The sequence below is a fragment of the Bombus flavifrons genome, chromosome 5 (genome assembly GCF_040668555.2).
Source record: "Bombus flavifrons isolate JBK064 chromosome 5, iyBomFlav1_principal, whole genome shotgun sequence".
Taxonomy (NCBI): domain Eukaryota; kingdom Metazoa; phylum Arthropoda; class Insecta; order Hymenoptera; family Apidae; genus Bombus; species Bombus flavifrons.
In genome coordinates this window covers 16,097,627-16,114,147 of record NC_138446.1, presented here as the reverse complement: position 1 = coordinate 16,114,147, position 16,521 = coordinate 16,097,627, and the positions used below count along the sequence as shown (strand labels likewise).

Genomic DNA, 16,521 nt, shown 5'->3' with positions numbered 1-16,521 from the left:
TAATTTGGAAATCGACTATGAGGAATCGGAAGAGACATTCGAGAGGCGTCTGCGAAAGGTTCGATAAGAAAAGTACAAGCGTTAACCCCTGTCTCCATGTGCAACGTGGCATAATTGGCACATACAACCAGGAAGAGGAGGGTGCTTGCTATTGTTGTCCTGGTAGCAGGATGTATCGACGACACGTCGCCGCTGCACATCCGCCGGAAGAAGCTTCTCTCTGTCTTCGACGAGGTTGCATTCAGCGACGAACGACCGCTATATCGATACCCCTGATCCCGTTCTCTTTATTCCGTCTTTTTTCCCCCTCTGTCCTTTTTCTTTTGTTTCACAGTGTCGTCGAATTTCTTTTCGGGGAAACTCGACGTTACTTCGGAGCAGGTTTTACTGGATCGTCAACAGTAAGAGATTTGTTAAAGCCAGAGTAAACGAAGATTAAAACGTTTGACGAGCGGCATCTTTCTCGGCAAGTTTCGTAACTTGGATTCCACCTACGCTCTTCCTCTGCTTTCCAACGGTCAAAGTTGCGAAACTATCTTCAAACAAATTTCTCCACGTCACAGCAGGACGATGTGTGGTGGCTTAGAATTATCTCGTTTCTAAGAACATCTGTTCCGCGTTAACGTTCTGTTGACCGCACGATTATCACGGTCATTCAAAGAAAGATCGTCTTTGTTCAGCCGGAGCCAGGTAAAGTCAAGATATCTCAAGGCCTTCCAAAAATTCCAACCGACACGATCGACATGCTAAAAGCTCCGCATTCACGTTTCACGCGTTATCGTTCCACACAGCCTAGTCACGTATAAAACAGCCGATTGGATAGAAATAGAAGCAACAGAGGAAATCGACGAGTTGTCGATATGTTTTTACGCATATAGTTGCCAGAAACGCGTTTCCTGTGATTGCGGTTTTTTTTTTTTATCACGTCATAAATTCTTCGTTCGTAACTTCCGGTTGCATTCCGAGAATCTAACTTCCCCTTCTAACGTGAACCTTCTCCGAGATTTTCAGTTATTCTGCTGGAAATTTTTATCGGTTTCCCGGTAGATCCTTTCATCGAGATATTTAGCCAAAGGAAATTTCAATTCTAAGCTTCTTAATTTTTCAATTCGCTCAGTGTCGCGCAGTACCTACTGACGCGTATGTTGCATTTTTGAGTCACGCGTTACGTTCTCGCCGTATAGAGCATGTTTTTGTTTCACCGAATATTCATTGTTGTCGCAGAGACAATCGTACCGATAAAAAATTCATATTTCATATGCAGCCATTCAAAATGAAGGAGGTCTGGACAAAACTCGTTTTAATTTTCACAACACACGTAGAACGAGGAAGGAAAAATGCCATGTCTCGGTCACGGTTGAACAAGGACGAAGGTGCTAATGAGCTTTTGGCTATCACGGACACGTGCTGCTAGTTTCTGCTCGTTAAATTAGGTAACAATCGGTGGAGGAACGCACGTTCCACCTCCTCCTCGTCCTGCTTGGTCGTCGCGCGGTTACCTTCGCGGCCACCTTCTTGGCTACCTTACCACCTCCTCTATCCATCCGCTCGTTCCTCTCCCTACCTCGATGGCTCTCCTCTCTGGTGCGTTCTCCGCTCGCTTCGTAGTGGGGTGGTAAGGATGTGTGTGGAAGCCAAGGCACACGGTGGGGTCGGGTACCAGACAAGGTCACGGCTACCAACAGCTAGTTTCTTCTCCGTCTCACCATCGCTTCTCATTCTCTTTCTGCCTGTCCCCGTCCCTTTCCCCTTCGAGGCAAGCAGCCATCTTGGGGAATGTGTAACGTCATCGAATGCACCGAGAATAACAATAAATTATCTCTTGGTCGCCTCTCACCTTCCACCTCCATAGACTTGCCCTCTGTTTCCTTCGTTTCGTCGCACTCTTCCTCGCTCTTTCCGCGATAGCTGCGTTTCAAAGATAGCATGTGCCAGGTATATTCTACCTTTGCAGATTCCTTCCAGTCTTTTTAACGCATGTTTGCACGTTCGTTAAAGGCTTCGCGTACTGGAATATCTTAATCCTCGGTTAATTGCGATGGTCGACAGTTTCCTGATAATCCAGGCGCAATTTCTTGCTTAATAAACCGTTGTTGGTTCGTTAAACGAGAAGTATCTGATGTTTCAATGAGAATCGTGGTGGGCTAGGTTCTCTGGGAATCGTTGAAGATTCGTTGGTCTATCTGGCACTCTGGCAACAGATCTCTCCCTTATTTCCATTCCTCGTCGATAGGGGACACGATACAGCCCGCGATAATCTCATCGAAAAACAAATTCCAAAGGGACACGCCCGTGGGAAGAGATATACGCCGGTAGACGTCGGAGAACGGTGAGAAGAGAAGGCCCTTCTCCCCTCTTATCCACGATCTCTCGATGCCCGATCTTGTTCGCATGAATTCAAGAATAGCACCCCTGAGTCCATACCGACGTACCTTCCATAACATAAAGGATCGTACCTTTCGACTTTCAAATACAAATTCAAATCTAAATCGATAATCAAGACCGATCGATCGGTCTGAGGTAGTACAATTGCGAAGAAAGATAGGAATTCCCAATAACGATATGGAGTTCTCGTTTTAACGATCACCCTGATCTCGGCCAAGCATCTCGACGTGGTTATCGCGCGCATAACGTGGTGGGGGTGGCAGAGGCACCTTAATCCAAGAAGGTAGAGACAGAAAGAGGGAGAGACAGAGAGAGACAGAGAGAGAAAGAAAACAATGGTGATTGTCTCGAAACGTTTACAGCCTAATTATGTGAACATGGGGCCCGACCATGGTGGAGTAACAATGCTATAACTCGTAACAATGTACGATTGTTCATTGTCTGCCCGTGCCCCTTCGCTTTTCTTCGCGTGTGCGCGCGCAGTCTGCTAACCCCGTCGTGCTAACGTCGCGGCTACCTTCAGCCCTTCTTCCTTAAATCTCGTATCCTACTCGTAAGCGAATCTCGCCTGAAAATCCTTATTCAGCGAGATTATTTCAGGCCATGATCGATAGATACCGATTACGTAGAGAAATTACCGAGGCTGGAACTACGTTGGAGAGTCCCGTGACTCATTTCTGCCAGCCACGTTTGACTCACGTTTTCCACTTACTCACCGATCGAGTCCAGACTGGAAACAGTTGCGGTAGATCCAAAAATTGCCGGTCTAAATTCGAAACGGTGGCGTACAGTGGCTGACCCACGGATGTACGCGACCTCGAACCTTTCATAGGTTGCTCGTGACTCGTTCCACGAGTTCCTCTCCTTCTCTGGAGGCTGCTGCCGCTCTACCAACATCCGGCCTGTCTTGCAAGGCCACGCAAGATCACAGAAATCGGGTCGTTGAACCGGGCCGATGCTTGTTGCTCCACGATCAAACGACCAGGCGCCAAACGAAGATAAACGCGAGCGCTTGCCTTCGATAGGTTGCGGTTGCTTCTCGATAAGCCGTGATAACACGCCGCTCGGTTCGTTGGTCTTGAAAAGCGAGAGCCTTTCACCTCGCTTGCTTTCTTCCTATTTCTCCTCCGGCGTTCGGAGAAGAATCTAGCGAGATAACGTTTCGAGGTTTGCTTTCAAGAGAAATACAAAGGTAGAATGATGCAGATGCGAGGCGGTTGAGTAAGAGGCAAAATGCTTCTCGAAACGATTGGGAAAGAAACGACTGGGAACGCGAGCATAAGAAAACGCGAGCTTCGAAATTGATATAAATTACAGTTATATAAATTGATTTCATAAAGCGAGATATATGAATTGAAATTTATGGATCCTTCAATTTACGTAATCAGTTTGAATAAATTAGGCACTTCTTGGTAGTGAACCGTGTTTCTCAGCCAAGAGAACTGTTTTGTAATGCAGCCTTTATAGGATCATCGACGCGAACGATCGTCCGAACGAGAAGCACGAGTGTATCGAACAATTTTCGTTGTAAAATTTCCTTTGTCGATAAACTTTTACCACTACGATGACTTTACAGTAGAAAAATTCTATACCGTATAACTCTTTTACCATTTTCTACTTATAATATTGCCTTTGCCATCCCTAGAATTCTATTCGAGCAACTATAATAGAATAGGCCGCTTGTGTATCTGCCTGTATCAGGCTCTGAAGGGTTAATTTTCCATAGAACACAAGGAGGTACTACGTAACACGAGCAATTTATTCAATTTCTTTTCCTACTTCCGCAATGGCGCCCTCCCTCTTCCATTCTCTCTGTTTCACGTGTTCAACAAGAAGCGTGTGTATCGCTCCACCAGCCACTAGTCACTAGACGATTAGCTCTCGCGTCGCGTGATCCCGCCTCGTTACGGGCTCGTCTGGCCGTCACAGTTGTCGGCAAAAAGAACGTTGCCTAAGCAAAGGATAGTTTCTTACCGTGAACTTTGCCTTCCGTTCCACCGGGGAAACCGGTCGCGTTTCCAACGAATGGCCCCGTTCGTCGTCTATTGGATTCTCGTTTTCGAGCGTTCTCGGTACCTGGGTCACGAGCAGTATGGTAATTCTATTTCTCGGTATTTTATCGAATAAGAAAATTGCCTGGCTGTTGGCAAGAAATAGCTCGTAGAGGAAACGCGCGTAAACAGTTTTTTCAGGTAGATATATTTAGAAATAACAACACTTTTTCGTTCTACCTATCAACTATTAGCTTGGTTACGACCATGCGACTCGTGTGTTTAAAGAAACTCATTGAAAGAACCGTTTTTCTTACGCAACGACGAATCACGTTCCTGGTAAATATGTTAACAAGCGAACGTGGAAAACTGATTTGTCATTGACACTACTGAAAGAGATTTAATCTTCTTTACGTCGTCTTCTCTCGCTCGTGCAACTCTACAGAATCTTCGGAGACGCGTCCTTATAAATTAACTCGTTGAAGTATTTTCGTGGAATACTCGGCTGTAGAATTTTCCTCGTAAAATCGTGCGCCAGAGATTGGATACCACCAGCGATTTCTCGATTCGTCTTCGAACTTAATTTCCAGTCGGTCGATGAAAAAGTCATCTGGAACGAGAAAAGCTTCGCGCGAATATCCTCCGCCAAGGACACCTTCTTCGCGAACCAGTCCCTCGGTGAAAAAGCGTGCGCGCTCGTCGTCTGCAACTCGCGAGAAAATCCGCGAGCGGAGAAACGAACCGAGCTCTTCGTCTGCCTTTCGTTTTTCCTTCGACAACGTGGCGCTGTCCTTGAGAAAATCTCGCCCCTATTCTCAATCTCGTCGTTCCGAGCACCTGTTCGTCGTCGAACGAAAACAACGCCTCTATCGATAACTAAAAATTAAACTTACTCTTTTTATTTCTTTAATTAACGTTGCAACGATGATAGTGTTAACTATTAGCATACAATTACTTGTCTATTTATTTCTATTTTTTTGTTTCTTAAATGCCTCAAATTATTGGATTTATCTACAAACGTAACAAGCAGCATATTTTTCTCAATTTTTAATCGCTATTTGCCAGTTTCTAACTGCTTTTATACTAATTTCTCATTGCTAAGATATTTTTTTAAATTTGTCGGAAATACGAAAGAATTGATTATTGGTTTTCCATTTAGATCGTACAGTAAAGATTTTTTGAACGAGTAAAATTTGGAAGTAACTTAATAGAGTGACTTAGTGTCTTTCGCGCGTGAACCAGGTGCTCCGCGAGATTTAGCATACTTCCAATAAAAATTTTATTCGGTTGACAACTAAGGAAATGCGGCTCATACGGGCTGGCAACTAAGCGAGTGCGGCTCATATGGGCTAGGGAACTGAGAAAACGAGGCTTTTGTCGATACCAACTAATAACAAATGCCGCATTCCTTAGTTGCCAACCCAACCAATAAATGTATATAAAATACATAAAGACGTACGAAGATACGTAAAGATTCGTAATACGTCGAGTATAGTCGCCGAGTATTTGCTAGACGAGAGGAATATCTGTTTAGAAACCAATTTATCATCGATTTGGCAAAGTTCAGGAAAATACGAATTTTTTGGGCTGGCAACTAAGTAGATGCGGCTCATATGGGCTGGCAAGAGATACTACGGCCTCGTTCACTCGACGATTCCCTAAAGAGATTGCGTCGCATTTGCATGCGATTGAATAAGCGACCAAAGAAAAACGCACGACTGGTTGTCTCGCTGTTTTCATACGTAGAATTCCATGCTGGTTGTTAGCAACAACTGTCCACTCGTTATTACAATGTTCCACTTGCAGACATTTCCTAATACTTATATACATAAAAAAATTGCTTCGATCGGTCGTTTCGATCAACCAACTGGCTAGTACATTCAGATAGTCTCGATTGCACCTGTACCTCCTTCCTGTTGCCATCGTTTGTCGTGCAGCGAGACTCGTTTATCCGTAACACGATCCGCGAGTCCTGCACGTGCAACATGTAAATGCGATGACTTCTCTTTTTATCCGTCCCCGAAGGATAATGAGCAAACGTGTCGGGATATTTCTTTTCTTAAAAATTCTTACGACAAGTTGCCATACCTGTTCTATGATACGATTATATGTTCCGAACAGGAAAACTCACGTAGGAGAAGTCTGCGAATAATAGCTCTTTGAGTATACCTCTTAAATATTTTAGGTAGAAAAGTCAAGCGAATCTGCAAATATAGCATCTAAGTGGGAAAAGGAAATTCTCGAAGGTGGAGAAACGCGATCGTCTTCGCGACAGGGCTTAAAAATATCTTTCAACGATCGCGTCTGATCGTCTCTGCACGTGCGCTCGATGCGTGTGCAGCGTAAGCGAGAAGTTGACCCGCGTAACCCATCCTTAAATGCATTTGCAACGCGTGGCGACACCGCTGATGATCTCACTTTCGCGAGCGCGAACAGTCGCGCCGATTTAAGCCTCGAAAAGCGAGAGTGCACGAGGCGCCGATTCTCTGAGTCAGTCGAGAAGAAAGAAAGTCTGGAGTGGCCGTAAGTGCCTAAAAACAAAGTCTTAAACGGAGAAACGACTCTTGAAAAGAGTCGACGACTCTACGCAACCAGATTTCGTCTTCGCGTTTCGTGGAAGCCGATCGAACAAAAAGCCTACGCTGCTGGTTCCTTTCGAGGGAATGCTGTCGAGAAGTCGTTTCTCTCTTGATGGATCGGCGTTGTGAAAACGTACGAGGCACTCGCGATGCCAAGACAAAAGAGGTGGCGGGGTAATTGAAACGAGCCAAAAAAAAAAAGAAAGCGCCACGAGGACTCGGGCCCCCGGGTGCGACTCGAAGAGCAAGGGAATGATCTCGACGAGCCGCCTCGTTTGAAAGAATCAGGCGCGAGAGCAGCTGAGACCCGCTAACGGCCGCCCCGATATTTGACTTCGATCAAGCCGCGAAGATCGGTCCATTGTCTTGGAACTCGCTGTTGGGGCGTGGCACTCGCGAACGAATCGAAATCGAACGATCTACGGTGAAGCGTCCATTGCGACCAGAGAAACCAGATCGACGTGGCTCAATTTCCTGCTGAGAGTAGATTCGTTTTCGAGTAATCTTGGGCATATATTTGCTTCGGCTATCGTGGGAAATCGGTGAGAAGTTAAGTAGACTTGTTCGGAACTAGTCGGTCGGACGTCGGTGTCCAATGGGAACGTCTGGTACTACTTTGACTCGGCTTGCAACGTAACTTCAATACGGAGACGACGGTTGTCCGCGTTTTACGCGTTAACTCTACTGGAACCACGATTCTCGTGATTTTAACAGTTATCACAATCTTAACCGAACGCGATGGACTATTTCCATCATACAGAGCAGTGCTCTCGAGCAGATGGTAATTTCTGTTCAGTCTGCCTCTTCGATTCTCACAATCCGTCGCGAACAATAGAACAGCCAAATATATTCTCTAATTCCCTAAGTCATACTTCTCTTTGTACGTCTGACGAAGCACGCGGTTGCGTCAGCCCTTTCGTTCTGGGGGAGCCACGATGATCGCACGGCTCACGCAGATCGGAATAAAGCGATAACCGTCTCGATCTTAATGCAAAGAGTCGCGATCAAGCCGGGAGAAGGCATTGTTTCGGCGCTCCTCGGGTAGGAGGGTGTGGTTGCAGACGGGCGAAATCCTTAAAAGGTCGCGGTCCGCCGTGAAGACCACAGAAAAAGAAGGATTCGTGGTGCCCGACAAAAGAGTTCCGCGCGGAAAACGTTCGGCCAGTGGTCTTTATCTGGAAGAGAAGGGCTTTGTCGAGGCAGCTGGTGAACAGGTGTTGACCTGGCCAGCCTCTAGCCGTCAGCTGTTCCGCTTCTAAGCCAACCGACTAAGTTGCAACGCGCGTGAAACAGCCGTTATTTTGCTCGCTAGTTAACGCGAACTGTCGCGGAGAAACCGGCCGTGTCGATTCTTCCTTTTCTCATGCAAATATGCCGTCCCCGCGACACCGAACTTCGCCCGACACTCCGCTTCGTGAACCCTTTCTTTCGTTGGAATTTCTAACATACGGACGTTATGTGCATTGCGCAAGATGGTGAGATAATTTTCATTGGCGCGATCGTTATCGAGAAAACCGTAGTTGGGAGACGCGTGTTTGTAGCAGAGAATCGTTTCAACTACCATAAAGAACAGTTTTGACTCGTGCGAATGAAATAGCAACTCCGATACGGCGAAATGTCTGCATTCGAGTTCTGACCTACTATTTAGTTCGGTTAAATTCGATTCGCTAATTGCCACGTTTTAAATACACCAATTAAGAGGATTAGGAGCTCCCCTGGAGAGCACATTAGTGGATTGATCTGTCCGATAAATCCTCTTCACCTTTCTAAATGGAAGTAAATGCAATTGCCAACGTTAACTAACGAAATATCGCGAGTATGATGACGCGAGAAATAGAGGACGATGAAAATGCCAACGTTACGTTTGTAAATTTTTTAATTAATATACGCGAACAAAATCTTTCGTTTTAACATTATCGCAGTGAAAGAAAGTTTCGAGTATTCGTTTAATGTTTTAATTTATTTAAAAATTTAATCAAATTTAAAGAGTCGTTGAAGTACTTGTCGCATTGATAAATCCCTTAATGTGTTAACTTTTTTTCTTATTCGAATTATCTTCTTTGAAAAACTGAAGTCGTAAAAGATCAAATGATTTTTGTATCGCCTTGTAAAGAGAGAAATGTCTGTTTATCGTTTGTCAGGAAACGAACGTTATTGAGATTGTACACGTGTCGCGAGAGCTCGCAAGGCTCTCGACACGTCGGCCGAGAATAACGACGCGTAACGCGGCGTCGTTTCACTATCATTGAGCGCAATTGACATCTTGCTGGCCGACGCTCAGTACCGGTTGGCAACCGGCTCGTCGATGGCTGGCAGTGCCGTGCGCGACTAGCCGTGTCCGTGGCTCTTCTCTCTCGTTCGTGTTTGATCGATCTGAGTCGTGCGTTTCCACGCCGATAACCGCCTTATCCACTTGCGGAAAGCTCGCTGGAAAGCTCCGTAACCCCGCGCGGTAGACGCCTTTAACCGTTCCTATTACACTTAATACTCGTCGCGTGACGCTCGCTAATGCTATAAGGAGAAATTTGTTTCTACCCCTTTTGCTTAGTCGATACAGCTGACTTATGGATCTGTGATTATAGCACGAGTTCTAAAAGAGATTTATCGCGAACAAAAGACGCAAGTATCGTAACAGAGGTTTCCGTGGTTTCCGAGAAATCGATCGACAGTCCGTTGATCGATCAAACTCGAGAAAAAATGATTCTACCGTAAATATAGTTCTTCGATAACTATCGGCTCGAGACGTCTTTTCGTAATTTATATATTTTGTATTTTACAGAAATTTCACGCAGGTTCACCGAATCCCACCTTTTTGTTCACCTAATCGAAGCACACTTGTCTATAGGAACAGGTCGTAAAAACCTGTTAATCCGGTGAAAACAGGTGAAACGTGTCTCATTTCAGGCTTCGAGACGTAAAACTGAAGGGATCTGCGACGCCCGCCGGATTTTTTCCCGAGCATTTTTGTCGGTCTATTTTGCAGCTGAGGGGTGGTTTACCCTCTGTCTCTCTCTCTCTCTCTCTCTCTCGCACCCTCGTACTCTCGCTCTTCCCCTCTCGATGGTAGTTGTCGATGTTAGAGGGGTCCAGAGAGGCTGAGGGAGCTCGAGGGGGATGGTAGTAGATTTGGGGGTTGGACCCGTGTCGAGAGTGAGAGAGAAAGAGAGGGTGAGAGAGGTGGGGCAAAGGTGATCCCCGCGGATCAATACCGCCGTCGGTCGGCAGCCTCCAGCCTGCTCCAACGACCGATGCTCTCGTGTTTCCTCTCGAATCTCGAAATCGAATGCCATTCGGTACACTCACTCCGAGAAAATCATTCTTGAATGTACGCGACTCACCGTGCTCGATATTCTCGGCAAATCCGGAGTTCGTTTCGTCGGAGACTCGATTTTCCGCAGACTTTGGTTTCAGGGTAGAGAACGGTTTCCGTTGCAATTGAAGCAGGTGTTTAATTCTTCCATTTATTGTTCACAGGGATTTAAGTCTTTTACATGACCCGCGAATCTTTGAGTTTAATTATCTGCGCGATAACAGTTTGTTCGATTCGATTCGTCGACGCTCGTATTTTATATTTGTCAGACAGTTTTGCTTGAAAATTCTGGCAGACTTATTTCCTATCGATATGATTTAACGTGTCTAGATCACGGCACATTCGCAGTCTACGTCCATTATTTTTTCAAAGAAATCAATTATTCTTTAGAGAAAGGAGGTACGGTACAGAGTTTCGTTCGTCTGTAACGATTCGTATAAGTTCACACTCGGATAAGTAGATTCAATCGCTTCGGACACTAAGTACAATTTCATTCAAATGTACATGTATAGATGCAATTCGTATAAACAAAATTCCACTACGATGCGTCAAATCATTTTTGCTAGTTTCAGTTTTCGCCTTTCGAGAATGGCGAAGACCATTCATTCACGATGAATTTACTTGAAATTAAAAAAAGAACCAGACTAAACATCAAAACAAGTCCCATATCTTCTTCTGGATTTCATCCGTAAACAAAATATCTCGTTGATATAATCTACGCGAATCAGTTCCGCGGATACGCCGATTGCAAGCCGGTTCTCCGCCGTCTTTTCACAAGGCGCGAAAGTAGCCCGGCTCGAGCGAGCGTGACGAAGCGAACGCTTTAAGTTGGCCGATGAACGACGCTGACGCAACGTACACGCTGGCCGATTACTCGGCTACTTTCTCCTGTTCCGGACAGTCGTAATATTGTTCGCGATTAGCCGGCGTGGCTGACGGAGGCGAACGCCGTTAACGGACCCCGATGAGCGCACGTCAGCAACGACCATGACGACTCGAGGAGAACGAAGGGCGTCTCGTTCGGTTCACGGCTCCGCCGTGAAGCAAATTAAACTCGAGCTTCTTCGACCGCGTCTCCTGTTTCGCGCGGTCCTAACTACTAGTTTCTTCGACCCGTCGATGATTAATTGTCCGCGTTTCGCAATCGTTCAAAGAGGAAACGACGATCAGGTGCTCGCCTTGAACGTAACACGCGAGCAAAATTTCTTTCAAAACTGAATCGACTTTCTAGCTCTTGCAGCAGCGTGGAAACGCGCTAGTTTCAATTAATATCGAGCGTTTGAAATTCAAGGGATTTCCGAACGATCTAAAAGCGAGTGCGCGTTATAACGAGGGCATCGTTGTAATATTTGGGTAGTTGCGAAAGCCAGTCGGGTTTTTCTTCGATAGTAATATGCGGAATAATGTTTCGGACAATGGCACGGTTCTCAAGGGACCTTGAACTCCTCCAAAGAGAATTTCCGCTCCTGGAAATTAGGCGTTCGATGTAATTTCGGCACGCGTAAACTCGTTCCACAACTCGCAACGAACAACTCTGGCGTCGAGAGACAGAGCGCTGTTCGATTCGCGACGAGGCCAAGTACCGTTTAATGAAATTTGTTAGAAAATCATCGAAAACTCTGTTTACTTACTCGATGACTATAAAATATTCGTTCGTCTGTATCATTCAGTGGATTTCCCGCGTAGATTTCTTTCGGCGTGTGTAATAATCTCGGGAAGCAAGTCAGAGCCGGATTCAGGATGTCAGTGTCCGGTATCCGTGGCCGGAAGCGTGTCTTGGTTCACGGATACGACCAAACCAAGATCCAGACGAAATAATGGAATAGGAAAAATTGGAACGACCTCGTGGCGCTACAGCCGTGTTTTGTCTCTGTTCGTTTTCTGAATCGTGGCTCGTTCTCTCGTCGCTTGTTTCTCACGTCCTGTCACTTCGAACATGCAACTGGTTAAGAGTCGCGAGAAAAAGCACGACCATCGTTGCGCTGAAAGACGCGCCGTCCGGTCTGTCGGATTGGAGCTCGAGAATGCGCGATGTCGACGATTCGAGATCAACTCGAAGTGAGCTTACACACCTTTTCTCTTAGAACGTTAATCTCGCGTTAATCGCAGCGGTCCAGTCGATGGTTAACCTTTAATTGAAACGAACGTTAATCCACGATAGGTCGACACGTTTCTCCACACTGATTTAAGTGGATTTCCAGAACGAATGGAATTACAACGGCATTAATGGAACATCGAGCCTGGCGAGACTCGCTTCTCGAAATCGTTGCCTTTCCAGCTAGCTCCGCGATGAAACGTAATTCCTCGCCAGCGTTCGTTATCAGCCAGCCACGGCCTTCCACAGACCTCGAAATTTACATCGAGCGACTCTTTTATCTTGACTCTTTGGTCAACGTAATCGCGGACGACGATTAATTCGACGAAATCGAGATATCGACGAGGAACTAGTTTTTATCGCGACAACGGCGTCGTGATTTAATTTGAGAAATGATCTTAACGCATTTGCCTTAACGCATACGTAGACACACGATTGCCGTAGCAGATGGGAAAGAGATATTGGAAAAGAGAAATTTGTTTAATCGACGTCCGATCGAAAGCGACGATTTTCCGCTGGTCGAAGGATCAGCGAGCTTAAAATCCTCCTCTCCGTTCGGTTCGTAAAACCCCGGTGGGCTGCGGTGACACGAAAATCCGCAAGCTGGAAGCTCCTGTAATCCATTGCTCGGTGCCGGTGTGTTGCGTGTCGCGATATTGTCCCCGTCGAACGTGCGTCGCGGAAAACGTACGAGACAAGGTACAAGCTGTGCCGGGCAGCGTTTTCTCCGCTTCGGGACGATGTCTCGTTTTCGCGGTGCGATTTATGCGCGATATCAAACAAGGCGACGAGCTACGCAACTGAACGGCCGCGAATACGATATGCAACGAATTTATTAGGATATTATTCGACATGATCACCACGGTAATAAATATCGCGATACAACGTGCAATTTAATCGTTCTAGAGGGCTTCAATTCGATCTGTACTTGCAATATCTATCAACGAGCATACGATCTTGATAGTTTATGCATTCCTGCGCTATACCACGCTTTATCTACCACAAAACGGTATACCAATCCAACACGATATAAAATCCACTCCAAATGAAACTTGATATAGCGCAACGTTACTACAAAATCGTTCGTTAGTTCAACTGCGAGAAACTTTAACGACAAAATATGACTCCCAATCGAAAGAGAAATTCAGACCATCGCGAAAGAGCAGAGAACGAACGAGCAAAGAGAGAGATAAACGCTCTAAGGATTAGTAGTCGCGTGATAGTGGTTTCCCAGTGAGAAATCCACCCCCTAGTGTGTCCCCTGAAGTCGCGTTGAAGAGAGGACAATTAACTAACCAGGTTTTTCCACTGTGTTCGCGTTGCAGGTACAAAGCGAATCGTTGCGTGAGCGGGGGCGGTGGCCGCGCAAACAGTGCGACTGGCGGTACCGGAGGCGGTCTAGGTAACGGAGGCAGCGGCCGCGGGGGCGGCGGGGGCGGTAGCCCCGGTAGGGGCGGCGGCGGAGGCGGAGGAGGCGGCGGCGGAGGCGGCGGAGGAGGCGTTGGAGGAGGCGGAGGTCGCGGCGGAGGAATAGACGGTGGCGCGGTACCTGCTACGCCACCGACCATCAGCCGTTACCACCACCGCTACCATCATCATCACCATCATCATCGTAATCACGACCACGTCACCACGACCACCACGGCGGACGCCACTACCATCACTGGCGTCGCCTGGCACCTCAGGCACAAACTACCCCTTGGAAAACAGTGCCTCGAACATCGTCTTCAGCACCGGCATCACCATCGGTCCCCCTATCGGGCCGTAAACATGGGCCAAAAGATTTCAGGTTAGGAACATACCTTTCTTCGAACCACGATCAAAATATACGATCAGTCGAACCACGATGATTTCGGGTGTCTGCGTTCGTCGCGAGAGTTCTGGGTGGGTGAGAGGGATCGAGTGTGGGCGTCGAGAACCGGTTCACGCGTCGAAGGTAACTTTGGCTGGATGATACATCGAGAGATTAGGGTTAAATAACTCTTTCGTATAGCTTGTGGGTGGGTTCGTGTAGTATCGTAGTATACATAGGAGTTGAATTTGAGCTACATTTTCGGATGCTGCATTCGTCAACCGCATAAATCGAAACATGTAAAAAGTTCGATGATCGTGTAAGAATTGTTTGTTTTTTTTTTTTTATTAATTTACTTTAGAATTTACCATTATTCATCTTCTTTAACTCGTGGAAGTAAGTTGTTGGTTTCTTGAAAATTGAAGATTAAATCGTGTACTTATATAACGAGATTAAGAAATTACCGAAAGGCGAGTTGCATCGGTTTAATTTCTGAAAGGCTCGTTCGTTGATTAAAATAGCATATGGAGTAGAGTAATATCGTAAAGTTCAAATTATCTGGGACAAGCAGATAGTTTAGGTACCTATTATTGTTTGAAGATACGTAGTACATGTGTTTAGTATGGTTTAGTAGCTTTCTAACGCAGCAGCGTTATATGATGCAATACAGCGTCGAGACCGCGAGTCTAAGAGGTTGATTCACCTCGTCGGACTTGGTCCAGGGTCAAGGCCTTTGACCGCTCTCGATTTTACCTACCTGCTCTCAGGTAGAAGCTCGAACAGGTCCTCGAGACCGAGATTCTATCCTCTGGCGAAGCCCGGTGTGTATAAAATACAAAGTTGAGAGGAGAGTTCAACCCAGCAGCACACAGTCGTTTGATAAATTTTTAATACCGCGAAACAAAAAGTTTGCTGATTAAACTTATCTCGTTGAAAGTTAGCATTCGAACGGTTCTCCTCCTTTTTCTTTTTTTTTTTTTTTTTTATCAAACATCCAAGCATTCTCTTTATATCCCGATCGTAAAGATGTCCAAAATGTAAATTTCAATTTACCTACATTACGAAACACGAACTACGCGCTATTACGAACCACAACTCTGTAATTATCCAGCTGGTATAAATATCCTAGATAATTAGCCAATTAAATTTCCGATTCTGATTAAAAGAATGGCCGGACCGTTAAAAGAAAAATCTCGCGGAGACCGTTTGTCGCCATGAATCAATTCCATAGATCGTGTAGAGCTTGCCATCGCGCGTCCCTCTGTCATGATTTACACTGGCCATTTGCCCGCTTCCGGAGATTCATTCTATGTCTCGGTGGCGCGATCGTGCAACGACCCTCTCTCCCTGTGTCCGCCCGAGCCTGGCCGCGCTTGTCTTTTCGGGAAATTTGTCGCCCTCGACCGCAGCCAATTCGCAGCTCAGCTGCACCCGTGAAATTTACGAGGCAAGTATACATGGCAGTGAGCTGTGTGACACGGCGAGGGCTACCGTTGGTATCTCGTAGAGTGGGGGGAAAAACTCAGCAGTAGCCAGGTCCAGGGTGTCTCGGTGTCTCGGGGCAACAACGAAAAAAAGACAAAAAGAAGATGTACGCGACGAACGCGCCGAGCCTCGAAGAAGAGAAAGAGAGCCGAAAGGTCGTCTGGAGCCGGATACACGCGAGTTCGTGAAAGGGCCTTTCTATCAGCACCCCTCGGCTTTTTGGCCACAAGTGGAAGCAAGACGGACGTGTAGACCCTTTGAAATTCTCGCGCTCCTTTCCAGAACCCTCGTTTCGGAACCCTCGAACGCGCGCACCAGCTAGGGAACAGCTGCCAGAGCAAATAAACCAGCATCCAAGGATATCGTTCTCTCGAGGCTAGAGACCAAACGCGGGAAAGAGAGGGCGAACTTTCGAAAAACCTTGAGCGAGGTCTGCTGATCCCGCCGGACGGGGTCCCTTCATTATTTTTCTTCCAGTCTTTTTTCCCCCGTTCCACGGCAAATCTACCCGGTGCTGGCAGCACAGGTATCTCCGGAATACCGAGCCACGAGAATCCCACGGACTCGCCCTGAATTATTAACGACCTCGTGGAAATTTAGCCCGCGTGGAATTTCAGTGACGATCTTCTTTTCGTTCGACGTATCCGGCTGATCGATGATCGTACGACATTCTGCCTCTTAACACTTAGCTAAATACGCGCGCCACAGCGAGTTGTACGTTTGCACCGCGCTCGGACAAGCCAATCTGTCGATCGCGCATTTTTCCAAGTATCGAGAACTAATATCCACTACTTAAAAAACAAATTATATTTTTCGGTAACGATTTTGTTTAACGATTTCATATATTGTTTATGCAAAACATTAAATTAAAAGTATATATTAAA

At 46.3% G+C, this 16,521-nt stretch overlaps 1 protein-coding gene across 8 annotated transcripts in view; it reads left to right on the top strand.

The window, feature by feature from the left end:
• The window catches only part of LOC138180221 (protein gustavus), a 185,773-nt gene that overhangs the window by 161,109 nt on the left and 8,143 nt on the right, over positions 1–16,521 (top strand). For 7 of the 8 annotated variants that reach the window (XR_011173235.1, XR_011173234.1, XM_069113850.1 and 4 more), the window contains one exon: positions 13,686–14,149. Coding sequence is in view for 6 of the 8 variants with exons in the window: in XM_069113850.1 (XP_068969951.1) it covers positions 13,686–14,149 (464 nt within the window). In the remaining 2 variants the exon portion in view is untranslated. Of the gene's footprint in view, positions 1–6,690; positions 6,900–13,685; positions 14,150–16,521 lie in introns of those variants that run through there. The other variant, XM_069113849.1, reaches the window with a different exon arrangement.